At 39.8% G+C, this 26,829-nt stretch overlaps 1 protein-coding gene across 3 annotated transcripts in view; it reads left to right on the plus strand.

The window, feature by feature from the left end:
- Positions 1-26,829, plus strand: part of LOC128687658 (heparan sulfate 2-O-sulfotransferase 1) — a 103,330-nt gene that overhangs the window by 54,315 nt on the left and 22,186 nt on the right. For all 3 annotated transcript variants that reach the window (XM_053775237.2, XM_070083937.1, XM_070083936.1), the window contains one exon: positions 18,623-18,885. In XM_053775237.2, the coding sequence (XP_053631212.1) occupies positions 18,623-18,885 (263 nt within the window). The remainder of the gene's footprint in view (positions 1-18,622; positions 18,886-26,829) is intronic.

A 26,829-nucleotide genomic window follows, 5' to 3' on the forward strand; every position in this document is an offset into this window, starting at 1 on the left:
TTTATCCACACCAATAAGAGTCTCTCAACATCTTCCATCACTTGCGATCTCTGTTTCGAAAACACAGTTAAACCTTTGGCAAGAATAGCTTCCTTGATTGCCTTTCTGTTGCCCACAATAGTAGCGATGGTTGATTTGGGTTTCTTGTACAACCTGGCCAGGTCGGCGACACGCACTCCACTTTTATACTTATCAATGATCTCTTTCTTCATCTCTATAGTAATTCTCACCCTTATTGCTGTAGGGTTGGCACTAGAAGCTTTCTTGGGGCCCATGGTCACTTATTTTGCAGATAAAATCACCAAAAACACTGTAATAATACAAAATGTTCCGATTGTATGCTTGGATGTTACTGCGGAGGCTGGCTGGTAAACAATGCCACCGGCGGCACATGTGAGGCTGGCTAAGGGCGCACATTGGACGCATCTCGGACGAAGAGCGGTGAGCGGGTTTTTGAGCGGTATGCGAGGCAAAATTTTTGTGATAAAAGCGAGCGGTATGCGGATTGTACGTTATGTGATGCCGACGGTATGTGGGGGTCCACTGTAAAGTGGTTTTATAAAGTGAACATACGCTGGTGGAGGTGGAGAGTGGAAGATAGGCTACTTGCTAGCTCGTACTGCCACCCGCACACCTCACTTGTTTATCTGTGATTTCATGCTGTAATTCCATGGCCATCATCCTCTTTTTCTTCTCAGCACTGTCCTTTGCACATACTTTCTTAGGACCCATGGTTAGAAAAAAGAAATTTGGTAATAATAACATGAGAAATGCTTCCACAGTGACATAAACACATGCACAGCTCAGCTGATGATGTGGCATTCACTGCAACACCAAGTGACGGTCTTCTGAAGCTCACTCATTATTATTATTATTATTATTATTATTATTATTATTATTATATTATTTTTTTTTTTTATTATCACACCGGCCGATTCCCACCAAGGCAGGGTGGCCCGAAAAAGAAAAACTTTCACCATCATTCACTCCATCACTGTCTTGCCAGAAGGGTGCTTTACACTACAGTTTTTAAGCTGCAACATTAACACCCCTCCTTCAGAGTGCAGGCACTGTACTTCCCATCTCCAGGACTCAAGTCCGGCCTGCCGGTTTCCCTGAATCCCTTCATAAATGTTACTTTGCTCACACTCCAACAGCACGTCAAGTATTAAAAACCATTTGTCTTCATTCACTCCTATCAAACACGCTCACGCATGCCTGCTGGAAGTCCAAGCCCCTCGCACACAAAACCTCCTTTACCCCCTCCCTCCAACCCTTCCTAGGCCAACCCCTACCCCGCCTTCCTTCCACTACAGACTGATACACTCTTGAAGTCATTCTGTTTCGCTCCATTCTCTCTACATGTCCGAACCACCTCAACAACCCTTCCTCAGCCCTCTGGACAACAGTTTTGGTAATCCCGCACCTCCTCCTAACTTCCAAACTACGAATTCTCTGCATTATATTCACACCACACATTGCCCTCAGACATGACATCTCCACTGCCTCCAGCCTTCTCCTCGCTGCAACATTCATCACCCACGCTTCACACCCATATAAGAGCGTTGGTAAAACTATACTCTCATACATTCCCCTCTTTGCCTCCAAGGACAAAGTTCTTTGTCTCCACAGACTCCTAAGTGCACCACTCACTCTTTTTCCCTCATCAATTCTATGATTCACCTCATCTTTCATAGACCCATCCGCTGACACGTCCACTCCCAAATATCTGAATACGTTCACCTCCTCTATACTCTCTCCCTCCAATCTGATATTCAATCTTTCATCACCTAATCTTTTTGTTATCCTCATAACCTTACTCTTTCCTGTATTCACCTTTAATTTTCTTCTTTTGCACACCCTACCAAATTCATCCACCAATCTCTGCAGCTTCTCTTCAGAATCTCTCAAGAGCAAGTGTCATCAGCAAAGAGCAGCTGTGACAACTCCCACTTTGTGTGTGATTCTTTATCTTTTAACTCCACGCCTCTTGCCAAGACCCTCGCATTTACTTCTCTTACAACCCCATCTATAAATATATTAAACAACCACGGTGACATCACACATCCTTGTCTAAGGCCTACTTTTACTGGGAAAAAATTTCCCTCTTTCCTACATACTCTAACTTGAGCCTCACTATCCTCGTAAAAACTCTTCACTGCTTTCAGTAACCTACCTCCTACACCATACACTTGCAACATCTGCCACATTGCCCCCCTATCCACCCTGTCATACGCCTTTTCCAAATCCATAAATGCCACAAAGACCTCTTTAGCCTTATCTAAATACTGTTCACTTATATGTTTCACTGTAAACACCTGGTCCACACACCCCCTACCTTTCCTAAAGCCTCCTTGTTCATCTGCTATCCTATTCTCCGTCTTACTCTTAATTCTTTCAATTATAACTCTACCATACACTTTACCAGGTACACTCAACAGACTTATCCCCCTATAATTTTTGCACTCCCTCCTATCCCCTTTGCCTTTATACAAAGGAACTATGCATGCTCTCTGCCAATCCCCAGGCACCTTACCCTCTTCCATACATTTATTAAATAATTGCACCAACCACTCCAAAACTATATCCCCACCTGCTTTTAACATTTCTATCTTTATCCCATCAATCCCGGCTGCCTTACCCCCTTTCATTTTACCTACTGCCTCACGAACTTCCCCCACACTCACAACTGGCTCTTCCTCACTCCTACAAGATGTTATTCCTCCTTGCCCTATACACGAAATCACAGCTTCCCTATCTTCATCAACATTTAACAATTCCTCAAAATATTCCTTCCATCTTCCCAATACCTCTAACTCTCCATTTAATAACTCTCCTCTCCTATTTTTAACTGACAAATCCATTTGTTCTCTAGGCTTTCTTAACTTGTTAATCTCACTCCAAAACTTTTTCTTATTTTCAACAAAATTTGTTGATAACATCTCACCCACTCTCTCATTTGCTCTCTTTTTACATTGCTTCACCACTCTCTTAACTTCTCTCTTTTTCTCCATATACTCTTCCCTTCTTGCATCACTTCTACTTTGTAAAAACTTCTCATATGCTAACTTTTTCTCCCTTACTACTCTCTTTACATCATCATTCCACCAATCGCTCCTCTTCCCTCCTGCACCCACTTTCCTGTAACCACAAACTTCTGCTGAACACTCTAACACTACATTTTTATTATTATTACAGTGGAACCTCTGTTTTGTTTGTCCTGGTTTTTGTTGAATTCAGTTTTCAGTGATTTCCTCAAAATATTGTTCCAGTTTTCGTTCACCTTGGTTTTTGTCCAACTTACCAAACGTATCCGTCTGCCCGCACCCACACAAAGCATCCCACGCACGCATTCTGAGTCAGTCAGGCTTTGTTTCTCGCCAAACGAACATTACCCTGCACATTCATGTGAAACATTTCATAATAATCCATTATTTTTTTGTGTTTGTTTATTGAGTGTGACTGCTAAATAAGCCGCCATGGGACCAAAGACAGTTCCGAGTGCCAGCCCTTTGATAAAGAAAGCGAGAAACACAATAAAATTCAATGGTGGTAGAGGGTGGTAGTGATGGTGGCAATGATGGTAGATGGTAGTGATGGTGGTAGAGATAACCTCTCCTTCCTCTGTCCTCCTCGCCGTCTTCCGTACACCAACAAGAGTCTTCAATAAAAGTAAAAGTGATTTAAATGTTCATTTATCCATTTCATTAGTCCTTTATATTTACTTCTCATTGTTTTCTTTGTGTAAAACTATAGTTATTCTCTATAAAATGTATATTTTGTTAATATTTTTGGGTGTCTGGAATGGCTTAATTGGATTTGCATTATTTCTTATGGGAAATATTGCTTCAGCTTTCGTCGAATTCAGTTTTCATCAGACTCTCTGGAACGAATTAAAGACGAAAACCAAGGTTCCATTGTATTAATTTAGGGAACTGGAACACAGATCCAATTCATTAGATCAAGAGCCCCTCACCAGTGTCAAGATACGATGGCTCGTATATTGAAAAACTCGTATGTTGGGACACTCATAAGTTGAGGTTCAACTGTGCTATGATTGTTTTGGTTCCCAGCCTTGACAAAATTGGCAGCAAGATATTCTGGACACTGAGCAATTTTATAAACTTGATAGTAGTGGCGATGGTGGCAGCAACAACAGTAGTAGTGGTGGTGGTGGCAGCAACAGTAGTAGTGGGAGTATTAATATGTAGTGGAGTGTGCAGTGTGCTGGAAGTGGAGGAAGGTTTATCTTATGACTATGTCATGTGGCAGTCTCAGGGAAGCATGTTATAAGTATTGCTAGGATAGTGGAAATGTAACTGCACCACTGTGGCAGCTTTTTGAGCCAGTGTTTTTGAGGTGGCAATGAGTCATGTTTAAAGACACCACTGCTGCCCCAACTCTGGCTCCCCATAAATTTGCTTAACATCATTCCATTGCATATCCTTCAGTGTGACAGTAATGCCACACAGAGGAGCATGCTGTATGTTTTCTAATTCATATTTGATATCCTGGGTAAATCTCTAGAAATTCTGCTAAATGGAGAACATTTACACTAGCTACAAGATAAATAATATTCTTTTTACAGCATTGGCCATTTTCCAATGATATATGGTGACTTAAAGGAATTTTTTTTTTTCAACATACTGGCCATCTCCCACTGAGGCAGGATGACCCGAAAATGAAGAAAACTGAAATTTTTCTTTTTACATTAAGTAATTTATACAGGAAAAGAGGTTACTAGTTCCTTGCTCCTGGCATTTTAGTTGCCTCTTATGACATACAGGTGGCCCTCCACATTCACGAGGGTTAGGGGATCAAGAACCTTGCGAATGTTTGGTGCACAGATATATTGTAGGGAAATTTAATAATAGTATTTACTTAGCCTAACAATACTGCTTCCTTAGCCTATTGAACCATGAACAATCATAAAACTAATAAAACACATGAAAACATCATAAAATACATACTGTACATGTAATTACATGTTATGGTTTAATAACAAATAATGAACAAACAAAACACTCACCATTCGTAAGGTTAGGCAGACGAACTCTGATGACTTGTGATGATGATGACAATGACAGTGATGATGGTGATGATATCCATGCAGTTACTGATGACAGTTGAATGGAGGTGATTATGTGGAGTGTAACTGCATGGCATGATGAGTCTAGTGTGTGGATTCTAACTCTTCACTGCCAGCGTCACTGCTGATAATAGGCGGTGGATCATCGACATCGCTAGAGTCAGAGTTAGCAATGGGAGTAGTGGCAGGCTTCCTTTTGAAGAACATTGTGATGGGCAGCAGAGACCGTTTCCTCTTCATATCTACAAACAGAGTTTTGTAGGGAATTATGCTCCTATCAATGTCGTTCATCACCTTCAAAGCCCTCAACATCGATGGGTCTGTGTTGTCAAAAAGTTGTTTGAGATGGGCTGTCATTCTCATTGCTTGCTCTAGTTTTTCAAGGGTGAAGGCTTGAGATTGATTGGCCTCAGCAACACTCTTCTCTTCTTCATATTCATTCTCTGCCTGCACAATCTCCAACAACTCTTCATCATTTAGGCCCAATGCATGCTCTTCAACCAGTTCTCTCACCTCACCCTTCTGCATGTCCTCAAACCCTTCACCACCAACTAGCCTTGCTAACTCCAGTCTTCTTCACGGCTTTGTTAAGCTTATCTTGAGGATCAAATCCAACAAAATCACACACACACTGGCCACAAAGCCCTCCTTGACACTCTCATGCACTATTGATTTGCAGTCAGCGATGGTGAATTTTTTCCAGTATTGAGTGACACTCATATCTGGATCTGCATCCAACACCGAGTGGAGCCTTTGCATTGACCTTCGTGTGTAGTAGGCTTTAAATGTAGCTATCATAGCCTAATCAAGAGGTTATGGGTTATATCAGGGAGGTTGTGTTTGGCAGCATGAACACCTCAGCATTGTCACACATTCCCTCCAGTGATGGTGGGTGTCCTGGAGCATTATCAAGACGCAGGAGGATTTTGTTTAGAAGGCCCTTCTCTTGTAGGTACGCCCGTACCTCCGTCAGGAAGCAGTGGTGAAACCAGTCCACACAGATGATGATGGTGGTCCATGCTTTCAGATTGTGCATCCAGAATACCGGAAAGAGATTCTTGTTGTGTCCCTTCAGTGCTCTGGGGTTGGCAGATTTATAAATAAAGCCTAGCTTTATCATGTGCCCAGCAGCGTTAGCACATAGCATTGATGTGCATTGGTCTTTCACAGCCTTGAACCCTGGTGCACTCTTCTCCTTGGCAATGAAGGAATCTCTTCCAATACAGGGCTATTTCATCCATATTCCACACCTGCTCAGGTCTGTATCCCTTCTCATCAATGATTTTTTTTCAAAGCGCCAGGGAATGCAGCTACCGAAACGTGATCTGCCGAACCTGATTCTCCACTCATCTTCAGGGTGTGCAGGGAGAACCGTCTCTTAAACTTACCAAACCATCCTTTACTTGCTAGGAAATTAGGATGGGTGATGGTAGGACATCCTGGTTCTGCACTAGTGCTAGCCTCATCACTAGCCAAAATATCATACAAAGTCTTTCCCTTTGCACGAATCGCATTGCTCTCTAGGGGATTTCCTTTTCTATTTTGGTCTGAAATCCACATAAATAATACTGCTTCTATCTTAGACATCACACTGTTTCTTACTTGTGACACTTGCTTGGCTGAGGAAGGAGCAGTAGATGCTAGTGCCGCCCTTATCTTTGCCTCATTTTTCTTGATAGAGTGCACTGTGCTTTTGTTTACATGAAATAATTTTTCAGTGGCAGAACTGCTCAAATAACCTGCCCTACACTTGTCTAGCAATTTCACCTTCTCCAGATTCATGACTTTCTTTGAGCGCTTAGGGGCTGGCTCATCAATAGCGGTTGCTGCTCGCTTGGGGGCCATACTTGCACCACCACACAAACACACATGTATGGTAGGACACACACACACAGCACATACGAATTCGAAGAGTAACTGGACAATGACTTGAGTGAGTGGCGGGCTGGCTGCCGGTTGAGGGGGTAAGTAGGAAGGTAGTAGGGACATGGTGGGAAGCATAAATGTGATTGATTGGGTGGCTGGGCATTCACAAATGTTCGAAGTTCACGAATGTGGAGAGCCACGTGAACACAGACTCAAAGGAAAGTCTGTTTTAACCCTTTCAGAGTTGGTCCCATACATGTACGGCTTGCGAGCCAGTGTTGGTCCCATATTCATACACCAAAATTCTAGCGCCTTCAAATCTAACGGGATAGAGCTGGTAGGCCTGCATGTGAGAGAATGGGTCTGTATGGTCAGTGTGTGCAGTATGAAAAAAATCAGGGCACCCGCATTGCATTGTGGGAGTGGTAATTCAGTGTACCTTGGTCACCAAGCCAAGCAGTAAGGAATACCTCACTATCTGGCAAATTGGGACTCTTCCCTTTCCAGTGATAGTTCTTACACAGATTGACATGTCAGTGAAGATGAATCTAATGGTTTTGAGGAGTTTGTGATAGAAAGTAATGACCAGGATACCAGAAATAGTGATGAAATCCCCACACCATTATCAACCTTCCACCAAAAAAGTCAGCGGCCATGTGTACACAAAGGTTCCCACACACACACCATTCAGAGTCAGTGTGGCATTGTTTCTCAGCAAGTGAGTCACCATCACCCCACGTGTTCATACGATAAATTTCATAATAATCCATTGTTTTTTGTGCTTGCAACTGCTAAATAAGCCACCACAAGCCAAAAGAAAGCTCCTAGTGCCAGCCCTTTGGTAGAGAAGGCGAGAAACACAATAGATTTCAAGAAAGAACACACCAGCCAGGGTATTTCCCAACACACACCAGCCAGGGTATTTCCCCACACACACCAGCCAGGGTATTTCCCCACACACACCAGCCAGGGTATTTCCTCACACACACCAGCCAGGATACTTCCCCACACACACCAGCCAGGGTGCTTCCCCACACACACCAGTCAGGGTACTTCACCCCCCCCCCACACACACACACACACCAGCCAGGGTACTTCACCACACACACGATTTTATTTGAATGGGATTTGCACATGAGTGAATAGAATTATCAAAGCTTATTGCTTGGGGAGCATTGACAATTGGGTTGGGCAAATATTCTGTTAGTGGAATGGTTTGTGAAGGACCTGCCTAGTATGGACCAACAGGTCTGCAGTGTTCCTGCTTTTTTATGTTCTTATGACCACCAGCCAGGGTATTTCCCCACACACACCAGCCAGGACACTTCCCCACACAAACCAGCCAGGGTACTTCCCCACATACACGATTTGATTTGAGTGGGACTTGCACATGAGTGAATAGAATTATCAAAGCTTATTGCTTGGGGAGTATTGAAAATTGGGTTGGGCGTATATTCTTTTAATGGGATGGTTTGTGAGGGACCTGCCTAGTATGGGAGAAACAGGTCTGCTGCAGTGTTCCTGCTTTCTTATAAGAACACAAGAAAAAAGGAACACTCCATATACCAACAAGAGTCTTCAATAAAGGTAAGTGTGATGTTATTATTGTTTTATACTTGATTTCTCTTTCTTTTCTGTATGTAAATCTATATTTAATCTATAAAAAATTTTTTTTTTGTTAATACTTTTGGGTGTTTGGAACGGATTAATTGGATTTACATTATTTCTTATTGGGAAAATGGTTTCGAGTTTCGTGAATTTCGACTTTTGGCAGGCTCTTTGGAACGGATTAATCACAAAACTCAGGGGCCCACTGTATATACTTACCTCACCTATGGTATTTGTGCCTGGGGATCAACCACAGCTAACCACCTTAAACGTTTTAACCCTTTGAGGGTTTTGGTCGTACTAGTACGTCTTACGCGTAGGGGTTTTTGACGTACTAGTACTCATAAATTCTAGCGGCCTCAAATCTAGTGGGAGAAAGCTGGTAGGCCTTCATATGAAAGAATGGGGCTATGTGGTCAGTGTGCACAGTCTAAAAAAAATCCTGCAGCACACAGTGCATAATGAGAAAAAAAAACTTTGACCATTTTTTTTTAATAAATCAGCGACTTTGCAGTGTATTTTCGTATGGTATTTATTGTTGTATTCTAGTTTTCTTGGTCTCATTTTATAGAATGGAAGACATATTACAGAAATTGAGATGATTTTGACTGGTTTTACAATGAAAGGTGCCTTGAAATTGAGCTCAAAGTAGCAGAAATGTTCGATTTTTACCAAACTTCAAAAGTAAACAAATCGTGCCAAGCGTGCAATACACGTCAACTGGTGAGTCTAATATTCTTTCACAAGTGCACCAATAATATTTATACCATTTTTTACACTAATGTAGTAGTCTGCATAACAGTAAATCTTATATTTTTTGTGAAAATAAAAATTCAAAGTGGAAAGCAAAAGAATATAAGAGGGGCCTTGAGACATGACTAATGACTAGAGGAAATGTCATTTTAGTGCCATGAATGTCTTTCTTGTTTATTCTGGACCCTATTCGGAAATTGGCATCTTTTGAAATTTGTGTGAAATTGGCAAAATTGCTAAATTCTGACCACTGTACTGGATAGTTGAATTTCATAAATGGGTGGTTTCTTGCACCCATTCGATAGAAAAAATGGAGTTCTAGCGAAATATTCATGTTTTTTGTCGACTAGTACAGTGAAATTGGCCGAAAATGGGGCTCAAAGTGGGCAAAATCGCCGATGCGTAAACATCGCCGAGACCGCTAACTTTGCGAGAGCATAATTCCGTAAGTTTTCTATCAAATTTCAAACTTTTGGTGTCTTTATGATCGGGAAAAGATTCTCTATCTTTTCATAAGAGAAAATAATTTTTTTTTTTTTTAATTTGGCCGACCCTGAGAACGAGTTTCGGAGAGGGCCTGTCGACCCTCAAAGGGTTAATAACCCAACAAAAAGCTGCTGTGTGGATGATTACCAACTCCTGTGCTAGACAACACACCCCACCACTTTTCAGAAGCCTGAACTTGCTAAATATATGAGACATACACTAATTGTGCCTACTACATATACAGAACATTAAATTCCACCATAAACCCTCCACTTTAACTACTCCTTGACAGTTACAACAGAATGCACAGTCACAACACAAGGCATAAGGCACTCTTCAACATCCTTCGTGTCAGTCTCGCACTATGCAAAAACGCTATGCACATAAAGGGCCTGCAAGATCTGGAACTCGCCACCGGAACCTGTGAAGGATCCCTGACTATGTATAAATTTAGAACTTGTTAAAAAATCATCTTCTCTCAATACTAACCAAATCAATCAAAACAACTACTGATTAGTTATATTATGTGACCTCTAGACCTTTAAACTTCTGCCAATCCATAAAATATTACTGCCTGAACTCTTATTTGTAATATTGTTTTTACTATTGGCAACTTCAGGATTATTATTCTTATAAACCTCCACCTTGACTACCTTGCATTAGTATTAAGATTAAATAAAATTGTAATACAGTTAACCACTACTGTCTTGTCTAGTTTTAAGTACAGTGGAACCTCTACTTATGAGTTTAATTCGTTCCATGACCTTGCTCGCATCTGGATTTGCTCGTTTGCAGAGTCAATTTTCCTCATTTAAATTAATTGAAATGGAATTAATTCGTTCCAGTGGAATTCCAGGCACAAGAAAATACTTTAATAATTTCCCTAATATCATCTCTACAGCTTATTTATCTATCACAATTCATGTAATATGACATAATAAACAATATTAATAACATAGAAACATGATATATACACTAGAATGAATAAAATACCTGTCATTACATATGTGGCTAGTGGTGATGACAGCGGCCATTGTTGTTGTTGGTGTTTATAGGGCCACCACAGTGGCCATTCCTGCTCCTGACTACATGTGTAGAGAACCTAGGATAACCCAAAAAAGTCAGACAAAGTGACTTATAAATGCTACACTCTTAATTTTTTTTTTTTTTTTTTTTTTCAACAAGTCGGCCGTCTCCCACCGAGGCAGGGTGACCCAAAAAAAGAAAGAAAATCCCCAAAAAGAAAATACTTTCATCATCATTCAACACTTTCACCACACTCGCACATTATCACTGTTTTTGCAGAGGTGCTCAGAATACAACAGTCTAGAAAAATACACACATAAAGATACACAACATATCCCTCCAAACTGCCAATATCCCAAACCCCTCCTTTAAAGTGCAGGTACTGTACTTCCCATTTCCAGGACTCAAGTCCGACTATATGAAAATAACCAGTTTCCCTGAATCCCTTCACTAAATATTACATTGCTCACACTCCAACAGATCGTCAGGTCCCAAGTACCATTCGTCTCCATTCACTCCTATCTAACACGCTCACGCACGCTTGCTGGAAGTCCAAGCCCCTTACCCACAAAACCTCCTTTACCCCCTCTCTCCAACCCTTTCGAGGACGACCCCTACCCCGCCTTCCTTCCCCTATAGATTTATATGCTTTCCATGTCATTCTACTTTGATCCATTCTCTCTAAATGACCAAACCACCTCAACAACCCCTCTTCAGCCTCTCTGACTAATACTTTTATTAACTCCACACCTTTTCCTAATTTCCACACTCCGAATTTTCTGCATAATATTTACACCACACATTGCCCTTAAACAGGACATCTCCACTGCCTCCAACCGTCTCCTCGCTGCTGCATTTACCACCCAAGCTTCACACCCATATAAGAGTGTTGGTACTACTATACTTTCATACATTCCCTTCTTTGCCTCCATAGATAACGTTTTTTGACTCCACATATACCTCAACGCACCACTCACCTTTTTACCCTCATCAATTCTATGATTAACCTCATCTTTCATAAATCCATCCGCCGACACGTCAACTCCCAAGTATCTGAAAACATTCACTTCTTCCATACTCCTCCTCCCCAATTTGATATCCAATTTTTCTTTATCTAAATCATTTGACACCCTCATCACCTTACTCTTTTCTATGTTCACTTTCAACTTTCTACCTTTACACACATTCCCAAACTCATCCACTAACCTTTGCAATTTTTCTTTAGAATCTCCCATAAGCACAGTATCATCAGCAAAAAGTAACTGTGTCAATTCCCATTTTGAATTTGATTCCCCATAATTTAATCCCACCCCTCTCCCAAACACCCTAGCATTTACTTCCTTTACAACCCCATCTATAAATATATTAAACAACCATGGTGACATTACACATCCCTGTCTAAGACCTACTTTTACCGGGAAGTAGTCTCCCTCTCTTCTACACACCCTAACCTGAGCCTCACTATCCTCATAAAAACTCTTTACAGCATTTAATAACTTACCACCTATTCCATATACTTGCAACATCTGCCACATTGCTCCTCTATCCACTCTATCATATGCCTTTTCTAAATCCATAAATGCAATAAAAACTTCCCTATCTTTATCTAAATACTGTTCACATATATGCTTCAATGTAAACACCTGATCTACACATCCCCTACCCACTCTAAAACCTCCTTGCTCATCCGCAATCCTACATTCTGTCTTACCTCTAATTCTTTCAATTATAACCCTACCGTACACTTTTCCTGGTATACTCAGTAAGCTTATTCCTCTATAATTTTTACAGTCTCTTTTGTCCCCTTTCCCTTTATACAAAGGGACTATACATGCTCTCTGCCAATCTCTAGGTACCTTCCCCTCTTTCATACATTTATTAAACAAAAGTACCAACCACTCCAACACTATATCCCCCCCTGCTTTTAACATTTCTGTCATGATCCCATCAGTTCCAGCTACTTTACCCCCTTTCATTTTACGTAATGCCTCACGTACCTCCCCCACACTTACATTCTGCTCTTCTTCACTCCTAAAAGATGGTATACCTCCCTGACCAGTGCATGAAATTACTGCCTCTGTTTCTTCCTTAACATTTAAAAGTTCCTCAAAATATTCTCGCCATCTACCCAATACCTCCATCTCCCCATCTACTAACTCCCCTACTCTGTTTTTAACTGACAAATCCATATTTTCCCTAGGCTTTCTTAACTTGTTTAACTCACTCCAAAATTTTTTCTTATTTTCATTAAAATTTCTTGACAGTGCCTCTCCCACTCTATCATCTGCTCTCCTTTTGCACTCTCTCACCACTCTCTTTACCTTTCTTTTACTCTCCATATACTCTGCTCTTCTTATAACACTTCTGCTTTGTAAAAACCTCTCATAAGCTACCTTTTTCTCTTTTATCACACCCTTTACTTCATCATTCCACCAATCACTCCTCTTTCCTCCTGCCCCCACCCTCCTATAACCACAAACTTCTGCCCCACATTCTAATACTGCATTTTTAAAACTATTCCAACCCTCTTCAACCCCCCCACTACTCATCTTTGCACTAGCCCACCTTTCTGCCAATAGTCGCTTATATCTCACCCGAACTTCCTCCTCCCTTAGTTTATACACTTTCACCTCCCTCTTACTTGTTGTTGCCACCTTCCTCTTTTCCCATCTACCTCTTACTCTAACTGTAGCTACAACTAAATAATGATCCGATATATCAGTTGCCCCTCTATAAACATGTACATCCTGGAGCCTACCCATCAACCTTTTATCCACCAATACATAATCTAATAAACTACTTTCATTACGTGCTACATCATACCTTGTATATTTATTTATCCTCTTTTTCATAAAATATGTATTACTTATTACCAAATTTCTTTCTACACATAGCTCAATTAAAGGCTCCCCATTTACATTTACCCCTGGCACCCCAAATTTACCTACTACTCCTTCCATAACATTTTTACCCACTTTAGCATTGAAATCCCCAACCACTATTACTCTCACACTTGATTCAAAACTCCCCACGCATTCACTCAACATTTCCCAAAATCTCTCTCTCTCCTCTACACTTCTCTCTTCTCCAGGTGCATACACGCTTATTATAACCCACTTTTCACATCCAATCTTTATTTTACTCCACATAATCCTTGAATTAATACATTTATAGTCCCTCTTTTCCTGCCATAGCTTATGCTTCAACATTATTGCTACTCCTTCTTTAGCTCTAACTCTATTTGAAACCCCTGACCTAATCCCATTTATTCCTCTCCACTGAAACTCTCCCACCCCCTTCAGCTTTGTTTCACTTAAAGCCAGGACATCCAGCTTCTTCTCATTCATAACATCCACAATCATCTCTTTCTTATCATCTGCACAACATCCACGCACATTCAGACTTCCCACTTTGACAATTTTCTTCTTCTTATTCTTTTTAGTAATCTTTACAGGAAAAGGGGTTACTAGCCCATTGTTCCCGGCATTTTAGTTGACTTTTACAACACGCATGGCTTACGGAGGAAAGATTCTTATTCCACTTCCCCATGGATATAAAAGGAAAATTAATAAGACCAAGAACTATTAAGATAAAATCAAAGAAAACTCAGATGAGTGTGTATAAATAAATGTGTACATGTATGTGTAGTGTGACCTAAGTGTAAGTAGAAGTAGCAAGACATGCCTGTAATCTTGCATATTTATGAGACAGACAAAAGACATCAGCAATCCTACCATCATGTAAAACAATCACAGGCTTCGTTTTACACTCACTTGGCAGGACGGTAGTACCTCCCTGGGTGGTTGCTGTCTACCAACCTACTACCTACACTCTTAATGCTACATTTAATTGCTACACTCTTAATGCTACACTTTGCCACTGCTGCTTCATGTTGTCTGCCACTGCTACCTCATGATGTCTGCCACTGCTGCTTCATGCTGTCTGTCACTGCTGCTTCATGTTGTCTACCACTGCTACTTCAAGTTGTCTGCCACTGCTACCTCATGTTGTCTGCCACTGCTGCTTCATGTTGTCTGCCACTGCTACCTCATGATGTCTCCCACTGTTGCTTCACATTGTCTGCCACTGCTGCTTCATGTTGTCTGCCACTGCTACCTCATGATGTCTGCCACTGCTGCTTCATGTTGTCTGTCACTGCTGCTTCATGTTGTTTGTCACTGCTGCTTCATGTTGTCTGCCACTGCTACCTCATATTTATTTTTGTAGTACAGGTCCTCCATCACAAATCCGGCATCATTGGGACCTGTAGTGTGCCGGATTACTGAGTTTGCCGAATTACAGAGTGGTTAGGTTAGAATACACTTAATAAAATTAACCAACTTGACTTACACAGTTCATTGAACATTGGCAAAAATCAAACATTTCCCCTACTTTGAGCTCAATTTCAAGGCACTTTTCATCATGAAAGTAATCAAAATCATGTCTATTTCTGTAATATATCTTCCATTCTATCAAATGAGTCCAAAAAAATGAGAATACAACCATACGAAAATACAGTGGACCCCCGGTTAACGATATTTTTTCACTCCATAAGTATGTTCAGGTGCCAGTACTGACCAAATTTATTCCCATAAGGAATATTGTGAAGTAGATTAGTCCATTTCAGACCCCCAAACATACAAATACAAACGCACTTACATAAATACACTTACATAATTGGTCGCATTCGGAGGTAATCGTTATGCGGGGGTCCACTGTATACTGCAAAGAGGCGGCTAATGGCTGAGAAGTTAACTCCCTTATTTATCGTCTGCCTTTTTTATTTTTGTTGTACGTTAAGAAGCATCTTTCCATCATACATTGCCCAAGTTTCAATGAGATAGCCCAACAAACAACCGAGAAAAAAAAAATATTTACCAAAAACCATATATGGCAAGCCCAAGTAAGGTACTGGAAATAAGTCACTTTGTCTGGCTTTTCTGGGTTAACCTAGGTACTCTATACATACACTGCTATGTATGATAATCTATGTAACTATTTGTGTATACCTGAATAAACTTATTTACTTCTAGTCTGTCAACTGAGTACAAGAAACTGCATATTCACTTATTTCAACTACCCAATAAAGTGGTCAGAAATTGGCAATTTGGCCAATTTCACACAAATTTCAACAGATGCCAATTTCAAAATAGGATCCAGAATAAACAATGCAGACATTCCTGGCACTAAAACAACATTTTCTCTGTTCATTAGTCATGGCTACAGGCCCCTCTTATATTACTCTTGCTTTTCATTTGGAATTTTTATTCACAAAAAAAACTGAAGATTTACTGTTATGCAGACTGCTGCATTATTGTAATAATTGTATAAATAATGCCAAGCCATTCTTGACTCCGTATTGGACTGGCAGGCGGACAGGTATTGGACGGTGACGTCATTTGTTTACTCTTGAGCTTCGCTAAAGAATAGAACATTTTCGCTACTGTGAGCACAATTTCAAGGTACTTTTCATCATGAAAGCAATCAAAATCATATCTACTTCTGTAATATATATTTCATTCTATCAAATGAGACCGAAAAAATGAGAATATAACCATAAAAACCATACAAAAATATACCGCTAAGCAGCTGCTAATGGCTGAGAAGTGAACTCCGCTATTTATGGCCTGATTTCTTTCATTTTTGGTGTACGCGAAGAAGTATCTTTTCATCATACATTGCCCAAGTTTGAATAAGATAACTCAACAAACAACAGAGAAAATAATAATAATAATATAATAATAATATCTTTATTTACTACACGTACATGTACAAGGTATACAGGCCTAGCTGACATCAGTGACATACTACTATATAGAAAGCCACTTGTTAGGCTGAGTATTTCAAGAAAATTAGGTCAGTGTCCCAGGATAACACCCACACTAGTCGGCTAGCACCCAGGTACCCATTTACTGATGGGTAAACATAGACAACAGGTGTAAAGAAACACGCCTAATGTTTCTACCCTGGCTGGGAATCGAATGTTTACCAAGAATCATATATGGCTAACCCAAGCCAGGTAATAAAAATAAGCCACGTTGGCTTTTTTTGGGTTATCCTAGGTTCTCTACACATATGCTGCTATGTGTGATAATCTATAGAGAGAAAATAACTTTTTTGTTTCATGTTTATGGTGGAGTATGAGTGTATATCATAGTTAGCCCTGTGCTATACTCCATTTTCTCTAATATAAGCCCCCAAGACAGGGATAGGAGAATGGTATTTGTATACCATATCCTCTTCATACCTCCGTCAAACTGCTCGGTGTTATGCCAAATATTATTCATTCTGGAGTATTTAACATATTTTATGTTATTTATATTGTTTCTTATGTCATATTAGATCAATTGTGATAGGCAAATAAGCTGTAGTGTTGATATTAGCGTAATAAAGCATATTCTCCTGCTTCATGAGACTGAGCTCATGGCAACCGACAGTGGCTTCAAAGCCACCTTATCTTTAATGGATAATGTACTGTGTAGGTGCTTTACATAATGAGAAGCATTTCTTTTATTCATTGGAACCATGGCTAGGGCTAAAAGTAAGCAGGTTAAAACAATAAATGGAGAAAAAGAAATTGGAATGACTTATGCAGCAAGTAGCATCACCAAACAGTACCAGCAGGTTGGTGTAGCAACCCTGGAAATTTGAAATTATGCTAGCCAAAATTAGTGCCGAATAACTGAAGGGACCGAATGACTGATTGCCGGATTTGTGATGGCGGACCTGTATATCTTGCATTCTATCACATGAGACCAAATAAAACAAGAATACAACCATAAAATCCATACGAAAATATACCACTGAGGGGAGGCTAATAGCTGAGAAGTGAACTCCGTTATTTATGGTCCAATTTCTTTCATTTTTGGTGTGCGTGAAGAAGCATCTTTTCATCATACATTGCCCAAGTTTCAATAAGGTAGTCCAACAAACAGCTGAGATCCAGTTCCCTAGATCAAGAGCAAGAGCCCCCTCACCAGTGTCAATTAACCTCCCTTGAGGCCAGCTCGCATCTGGAAATTTTGCTCGCGTCTGGAAGCAAAAAATCGAGCGAGCAGCTGCTCGTATCTGGGAAAACTTGCACATGGATGCACTCGTAAGTAGAGGTTCCACTATAGTTCCTATGTACGTATGTACATGTATTAGGATTAGTCTGCCCGAAATGCCCCGGCACGATAGCGGCTTTCTTTGTACAGTTGTAATTACATATTACAAAGAAATAAACTCTTTATCTTTATCTTATTTTTTGTGTGAATAAAAATTCAAAATGGAAAGCAAGCATATTATAAGAGGAACCTGGAGACGTGACTAATGAACAGAGAAAATGTTATTTTAGTACTAGGAATGTTTGCATTGTTAATTCAGAACCCTGTTTTGAAATTGGCTTTTCTTGAATTTTGTATGAGACTGGCCAAATTAGTAATTTCTGATCACTTTATTGGGTAGTTCAGATAGGTAAATCGGCAGTTTCTTGTACTCAGTCAATAGAACAAAAGGAGTTTTAGCAAAATAGCTATGAATATAGTCGAATGGAACTGGCTCAAAACAGGGCACAAATTGGGCAAAATGGCTAATGTGTAAATATCGCCGAGACCGCTAACTTCGCGAGGGTGTAATTCCGTAAATTTTCCATCAAATTTCATACTTTTGGTTTCATTACCATCAGGAAAAGAATCTGCCATTTCATAAGAAATCATTTTTTTTTTTTTTAATTATTCGACACTAAGAGCAAGTTTGCAAGCATGGATCTCAACAGTGAAAGGGTTAAAAATCCTTGCATTTTCTTCCTTGCAGCTGCCTTGGATCTTCAAGTGAGCAGTACACTTACAGGCAGCAGTAGAAGAAATATTAAAAATGAAAACAGCCGAGGTAGCAGCAGCAGCAGCAGTATTAATGGTCTCGACCTGGAGAATTTAATTGTGATTTATAATCGGGTCCCAAAGACAGGATCTACTTCCTTTATTGGCCTGGCATATGATCTCTGCTCCAAGAATAAGTTTAATGTTATTAATGTTAATACCACTAAGAAAAACCCAACGCTCTCCTTAACAGACCAGGTAAAGTCTTGTTCTTAACAGACCAGGTAAAGTCTTGTTCTTAACAGACCAGGTAAAGTCTTGTTCTTAACAGATCAGGTAAAGTCTGGTTCTTAACATATATACAGTAGGGCCCCACTTATACTGCAGGTTAGGTTCCAGGCTACTCCCGGAAAGCAGACATCACTGGAAAGCAGAACGCCATTTTTTCCACTTATAAATGCATATAAATGCCAGATAACAAGTTTACACTAACATATATTAAATTAATAGTAGAACTAGGCATTAAAAACAACAAAAGGTAAAATACACACAGTACATGTTATTTACCTCAAAATATTTGTAGTCTTAATGCAGGGCAAAAGTTGAGTAGTATTTACTGTAAGAAGTTAGGTGTGGTAGCCCTCCTGGACTCCCCACCCACACAAAATATACTATGACAGTGCTTAAAGCTCCATAGAGTGATAAAATGCATATACAGTACACTCATTACATACCTTAAAATATTTGTAGTCTTAATGTAGGGTGAAAGGTGAAAAGTATTTATTTGTAGAAAGTGGTGTGGTAGGTAGGGTAGTGTAGGGAAGCCAGCCTGGCCACCCCACCCACTATGTAAACAAACAGACGATGCATCTGGTTATGGTTCACAAACATTCATACAAACACCTTACATTGTGCACGAGTTGTCTCCACAGTGGTACAGTAGAATAAATAAAACTGACTCACAAAATCGTAATGACACAATTGCAAACAAACCATACCACGGGTGGGGTTTGAACCCGCTGTCAGAGAGTCTCAAAACTCAGACCGTCGCGTTAACCACTGGGCCAGCTAGCTTCAATAAGATCCATCCAACTTCTTATTGAAGCTAGCTGGCCCAGTGGCTAACGCGACGGTCTGGAGTTTTGAGACTGACCGCGGGTTCAAACCTCACCCGTGGTATGGTTTAGAATAAATAAGGACCAACACTTCCACTGTCAAGTAATTTTTAGAAGGAATGATGCTCTAACAAATTATTATTATTATTATTATTATTATTATTATTATTATTATTATTCATCTTCATCTTCATCATCTTCATCATCTTCATCTTCATCATCTTCATCTTCATCATTTTCATCTTCATCATCTTCATCATCATCATCATCATCTTCATCATCATCTTCATCATCTTTATCATCATCTTCATCATCATCATCTTCATCATCATCATCATCATCATCATCATCATCTTCATCATCATCATCATCTTCATCTTCATCATCATCTTCATCATCATCTTCATCATTTTCATCATCATCATCATCATCATCTTCATCATCATCATCATCATCATCATCATCATCATCATCATTCATCATCATTCATCATCATTCATCATTCATCATCATCATCAATCATAATCATCATCAATAATAATAAGTACTAAACCCACAAGCATTGTGAATTGCTATATATAGAGTGAAGGCATACGAAAGGAATACTTATCTACAGTTATCCCCCAGTGTTTGACTAGAGAAAATGTAATTCTTCCGACACTCCTACAAAGTCGCTTTATAAACAGATCTTATATTTACGTCAGTTTTTATTCTGTGGGTGTATGTATAATGTTTATGTGCTATGTAATGTGTTTCTTATATAATTTTGAAGAAAATATCATAGATGAATTAATGAAAATGTCTATATTAACGTAAAATAAGATATATGCCCAAGAGAGATTATTATTACGTAGTATCACTGTGGCGTCATGAGTAGAGAGAGACTTAGTAATTTTAATGTTTACCCTCACTCCAGCACAGTGTGTAAGTATACAGTGGACCCCAGCATAACGATCACCTCCGAATGCGACCAATTATGTAAGTGTATTTATGTAAGTGCGTTTGTACGTGTATGTTTGGGGGTCTGAAATGGACTAATCTACTTCACAATATTCCTTATGGGAACAAATTCGGTCAGTACTGGCACCTGAACATACTTCTGGAGTGAAAAAATATCGTTAACCGGGGGTCCACTGTATTTAGGTACCAGTACACATAAGCATAATTATCAGAATACATATAAAATACAGTGGTCCCTCAATAATCGTCCATAATCCGTTCCTGGAAGTGGGACTATTATCGAAATGGACGATTTTTGAATCAATTTTCCCCATAAGAAATAATGTAAATCCAATTAATTCGTTCCAGACACTCAGAAGTATCAACAACAATTTTTTTTTTTTACCTAAAAGATAGATTTACATGCACAATAAAATGAACATTCAACATGACAGTTACCTTTATTGAAGGCTGTTGTTGATGAATGGAAGACAGGGAGGAGGAGAGAGGGAAGAGAGGTTATTTGGAAGGGGAATCCCCCTCCATAAGGACTCTAGGGCACTAATAAAATGTATAAATGAACATTGGTAATAGGGGTAGTTGATGAGTGGAACGGTCTGCCTAGTAGGGTGATCGAAGCCAAAACATTTAGTTTCAAATTTAGGTTGGATAAATACACGAGATAGAGGGGTTGGATTTGAGTCAGACTTGCACCTGAGCTTATTGCTTGGGTAGCATTTGTTCTGTTAGTGGATTGGATTTGTGAAGGACTGGCCTAGTATGGGCCAACAGGCCTATTGCAGTGTTCCTCCTTTCCAATGTTCTAAAAGCTATGGCTTGGGTAGTTTCAAATTTAGGTTGGATAAATACACGAGTGAAAGAGGTTGGATTTGAGTCGGACTTGCACCTGAGTTTATTGCTTGGGTAGCATTTGTTCTCTTAGTGGGTTGGATTTGTGAATGACCGGCCTAGTATGGGCCAGCAGGCCTGTTCCAGTGTTCCTACTTTCTTAAGTTCTTATTTAACATCACTTACCAGTAGGGTGATCGAGGCTAGGACCTTGGGTAGGTTCAAGAAGACATTGGACAAATATACGAGTTGGAGGAGCTGAGTTTGATTTGTGTCATTGGGTACGGGAGTAAATTCTTGGGTAGCTTTGGGTGGAGGTCATTTTGATAAGGACCTGCCTTGTATGGGCCAGTAGACCTGCAGTGTTCTTCCATTGTTATGTTTTTACTGGCTATTTGTTTGTGAGGGAGGGATGGCAAGTTTATTGTTGGAGAATATGACACTAATATCAACTCTATGGCTTATTTATCTATCACAATTCAACTAATATGACATAATAAACAATATTAACCCTTTGAGGGTCGACAGGCCCTCTCCGAAACTCGTTCTCAGGGTCGGCCAAATTTAAAAAAAAAAAAAAAAATTTCTCTTATGAAAAGATAGAGAATCTTTTCCCGGTCATAAAGACACCAAAAGTTTGAAATTTGATAGAAAACTTACAGAATTATGCTCTCACAAAGTTAGCGGTCTCGGCGATGTTTACGCATCGGCGATTTTGCCCACTTTGAGCCCCATTTTCGGCCAATTTCACTGTACTAGTCGACAAAAAACATGAATATTTCGCTAGAACTCCATTTTTTCTATCGAATGGGTGCAAGAAACCACCCATTTATGAAATTCAACTATCCAGTACAGTGGTCAGAATTTAGCAATTTTGCCAATTTCACACAAATTTCAAAAGATGCCAATTTCCGAATAGGGTCCAGAATAAACAAGAAAGACATTCCTGGCACTAAAATGACATTTCCTCTAGTCATTAGTCACGTCTCAAGGCCCCTCTTATATTCTTTTGCTTTCCACTTTGAATTTTTATTCTCACAAAAAATATAAGATTTACTGTTATGCAGACTACTGCATTAGTGTAAAAAATGGTATAAATATTATTGGTGCACTTGTGAAAGAATATTAGACTCACCAGTTGACGTGTATTGCACGCTTGGCACGATTTGTTTACTTCTGAAGTTTGGTAAAAATCGAACATTTCTGCTACTTTGAGCTCAATTTCAAGGCACCTTTCATTGTAAAACCAGTCAAAATCATCTCAATTTCTGTAATATGTCTTCCATTCTATAAAATGAGACCAAGAAAACTAGAATACAACAATAAATACCATACGAAAATACACTGCAAAGTCGCTGATTTATTCCAAAAAAATGGTCAAAGTTTTTTTTTCTCATTATGCACTGTGTGCTGCAGGATTTTTTTTAGACTGTGCACACTGACCACATAGACCCATTCTTTCATATGAAGGCCTACCAGCTTTCTCCCACTAGATTTGAGGCCGCTAGAATTTATGCGTACTAGTACGTCAAAAACCCCTATGCGTAAGACGTACTAGTACGACCAAAACCCTCAAAGGGTTAATAACATAGAAACATGGAATATACTCTAGAATGAATAAAATAAGTCATTACGTATGTCACGAGAGGTGTTGTGTTGTTGTTGGGTATATAAGGGCCACTGAGTGTAAGCCGTCCATAATGGTGGTGAGGCGGCGGTGGTTTTTGTAGCCCTAAATAACTCCAACAACATTGGAGGAGTTGGTAGAATCGCTGAATCACTACGACCTTCTACCACTATTACAACTGTTACCACCATCACTACCTTCTACCACCATCACTACTACCTTCTGCCACCATCACTACCACCAAATAATGCTTCTAGTGCCAGCCCTTTGGTAAAGAATGTGAGAAACACATAATTTATGAAAAAGTTTGTAGAAAAATACAAAGATGGTGGTGGTAGAGTGGAAGCAGTTGTGATAGTGGTTGATGAACATAAGAAAAGAGGATCACTGCAGCAGGTCTGTTGGCCCATGCTCGGCAGGTCCTTTACAATTCATCTCACTAACAAAACATTTTCCCAACCCAGTCCTCAATGCTACCCAAGAAATAAGCTCTGATAACTCTATCCACTCATTTGGGACTTGCATGGTAGCTTATTTAGCACTTGCAAGCACTAAAATCAATGGAATATTATGAAATATTTCGTAGGAGCATGTGAGGGGACCGTCACTCACTGGTAAACAATGGCACACTGGCTGGGAAGGAAAGGCCGAGGCGGCTCAGAGCGTAAGTACGCGTCCAAGATGAAGAACTATTAGCGAGTTACCGGACCATTTGCGAGCCAATATTTTGACGAAAAAACAGGACTATTTCCGAAATGGACGACTTTCAGGCCAGACGATTATTGAGGGACCACTGTATGTAGGTAGTAGGTTGGTAGACAGCAACCACCCAGGGAGGTACTACCGTCCTGCCAAGTGAGTGTAAAACGAAAGCCTGTAATTGTTTTACATGATGGTAGGATTGCTGGTGTCTTTTGTCTGTCTCATAAATATGCAAGATTACAGGCATGTCTTGCTACTTCTACTTACACTTAGGTCACACTACACATACATGTACACGTTTATTTATACACACTCATCTGAGTTTTCTTTGATTTTATCTTAATAGTTCTTCGTCTTATTACTTTTCCTTTTATATCCATGGGGAAGTGGAATAAGAATCTTTCCTCCGTAAGCCATGCGTGTTGTAAAAGTCAACTAAAATGCCGGGAACAATGGGCTAGTAACCCCTTTTCCTGTAAAGATTACTAAAAAGAATAAGAAGAAGAAAATTGTCAAAGTGGGAAGTCTGAATGTGCGTGGATGTTGTGCAAAGGATAAGAAAGAGATGATTGTGGATGTTATGAATGAGAAGAAACTGGATGTCCTGGCTTTAAGTGAAACAAAGCTGAAGGGGGTGGGAGAGTTTCAATGGAGAGGAATAAATGGGATTACGTCAGGGGTTTCAAATAGAGTTAGAGCTAAAGAAGGAGTAGCAATAATGTTGAAGGATAAGCTATGGCAGGAAAAGAGGGACTACAAATGTATAAATTCAAGGATTATGTGGAGTAAAATAAAGATTGGATGTGAAAAGTGGGTTATAGTAAGCGTGTATGCACCTGGAGAAGAGAGAAGTGTAGAGGAGAGAGAGAGAGAGATTCTGGGAAATGTTGAGTGAATGCGTGGGGAGTTTTGAATCAAGTGTGAGAGTAATGGTGGTTGGGGATTTCAGTGCTAAAGTGGGTAAAAATGTTATGGAGGGAGTAGTAGGTAAATTTGGGGTGCCAGGGGTAAATGTAAATGGGGAGCCTTTAATTGAGCTATGTGTAGAAAGAAATTTGGTAATAATACATATTTTATGAAAAAGAGGATAAATAAATATACAAGGTATGATGTAGCATGTAATGAAAGTAGTTTGTTAGATTATGTATTGGTGGATAAAAGGTTGATGGGTAGGCTCCAGGATGTACATGTTTATAGAGGGGCAACTGATATATCGGATCATTATTTAGTTATAGCTACAGTTAGAGTAAGAGGTAGATGGGAAAAGAGGAATGTGGCAACAACAAGTAAGAGGGAGGTGAAAGTGTATAAACTAAGGGAGGAGGAAGTTCGGGCGAGATATAAGCGACTATTGGCAGAAAGGTGGACTAGTGCAAAGATGAGTAGTGGGCGGGTTGAAGAGGGTTGGAATAGTTTTAAAAATGCAGTATTAGAATGTGGGGCAGAAGTTTGTGGTTATAGGAGGGTGGGGGCAGGAGGAAAGAGGAGTGATTGGTGGAATGATGAAGTAAAGGGTGTGATAAAAGAGAAAAAGGTAGCTTACGAGAGGTTTTTACAAAGCAGAAGTGTTATAAGAAGAGCAGAGTATGTGGAGAGTAAAAGAAATGTGAAGAGAGTGGTGAGAGAGTGCAAAAGGAGAGCAGATGAAAGAGTGGGAGAGGCACTGTCAAGAAATTTTAATGAAAATAAAAAAAAATTTTGGAGTTAAACAAGTTAAGAAAGCCTAGGGAAAGTATGGATTTGTCAGTTAAAAACAGAGTAGGGGAGTTAGTAGATGGGGAGATGGAGGTATTAGGTAGATGGCGAGAATATTTTGAGGAACTTTTAAATGTTGAGGAAGAAAGGGAGGTGGTAATTTCATGCACTGGCCAGGGAGGTATACCATCTTTTAGGAGTGAAGAAGAGCAGAATGTAAGTGTGGGGGAGGTACGTGAGGCATTACGTAGAATGAAAGGGGGTAAAGCAGCTGGAACTGATGGGATCATGACAGAAATGTAAAAAGCAGGGGGGGATATAGTATTGGAGTGGTTGGTACTTTTGTTTAATAAATGTATGAAAGAGGGGAAAGTACCTAGGGATTGGCGGAGAGCATGTGTAGTCCCTTTATATAAAGGGAAAGGAGACAAAAGAGATTGTAAAAATTATAGAGGAATAAGTTTACTGAGTATACCAGGAAAAGTATACGGTAGGGTTATAATTGAAAGAATTAGAGGTAAGACAGAATGTAGGATTGCGGATGAGCAGGGAGGCTTCAGAGTGGGTAGGGGATATGTAGATCAAGTGTTTACATTGAAGCATATATGTGAACAGTATTTAGATAAAGGTAGGGAAGTTTTTATTGCATTTATGGATTTAGAAAAGGCATATGATAGAGTGGATAGAGGAGCAATGTGGCAGATGTTGCAAGTATATGGAATAGGTGGTAAGTTACTAAATGCTGTAAAGAGCTTTTATGAGGATAGTGAGGCTCAGGTTAGGGTATGTAGAAGAGAGGGAGAATACTTCCCGGTAAAAGTAGGTCGTAGACAGGGATGTGTAATGTCACCATGGTTTTAATATATTTATAGATGGGGTTGTAAAAGAAGTAAATGCTAGGGTGTTTGGGAGAGGGGTGGGATTAAATTATGGGGAATCAAATTCAAAATGGGAACTGACACAGTTTTTTTTGCTGATGCTACTGTGCTTATGGGAGATTCTAAAGAAAAATTGCAAAGGTTAGTGGATGAGTTTGAGAATGTGTGTAAAGGTAGAAAGTTGAAAGTGAACATAGAAAAGAGTAAGGTGATGAGGGTATCAAATGATTTAGATAAAGAAAAATTGGATATCAAATTGGGGAGGAGGAGTATGGAAGAAGTGAATGTTTTCAGATACTTGGGAGTTGACATGTCGGCAGATGGGTTTATGAAGGATGAGGTTAATCATAGAATTGATGAGGGAAAAAAGGTGAGTGGTGCATTGAGGTATATGTGG

The sequence above is a fragment of the Cherax quadricarinatus genome, chromosome 11 (assembly GCF_038502225.1).
Source record: "Cherax quadricarinatus isolate ZL_2023a chromosome 11, ASM3850222v1, whole genome shotgun sequence".
NCBI lineage: Eukaryota > Metazoa > Arthropoda > Malacostraca > Decapoda > Parastacidae > Cherax > Cherax quadricarinatus.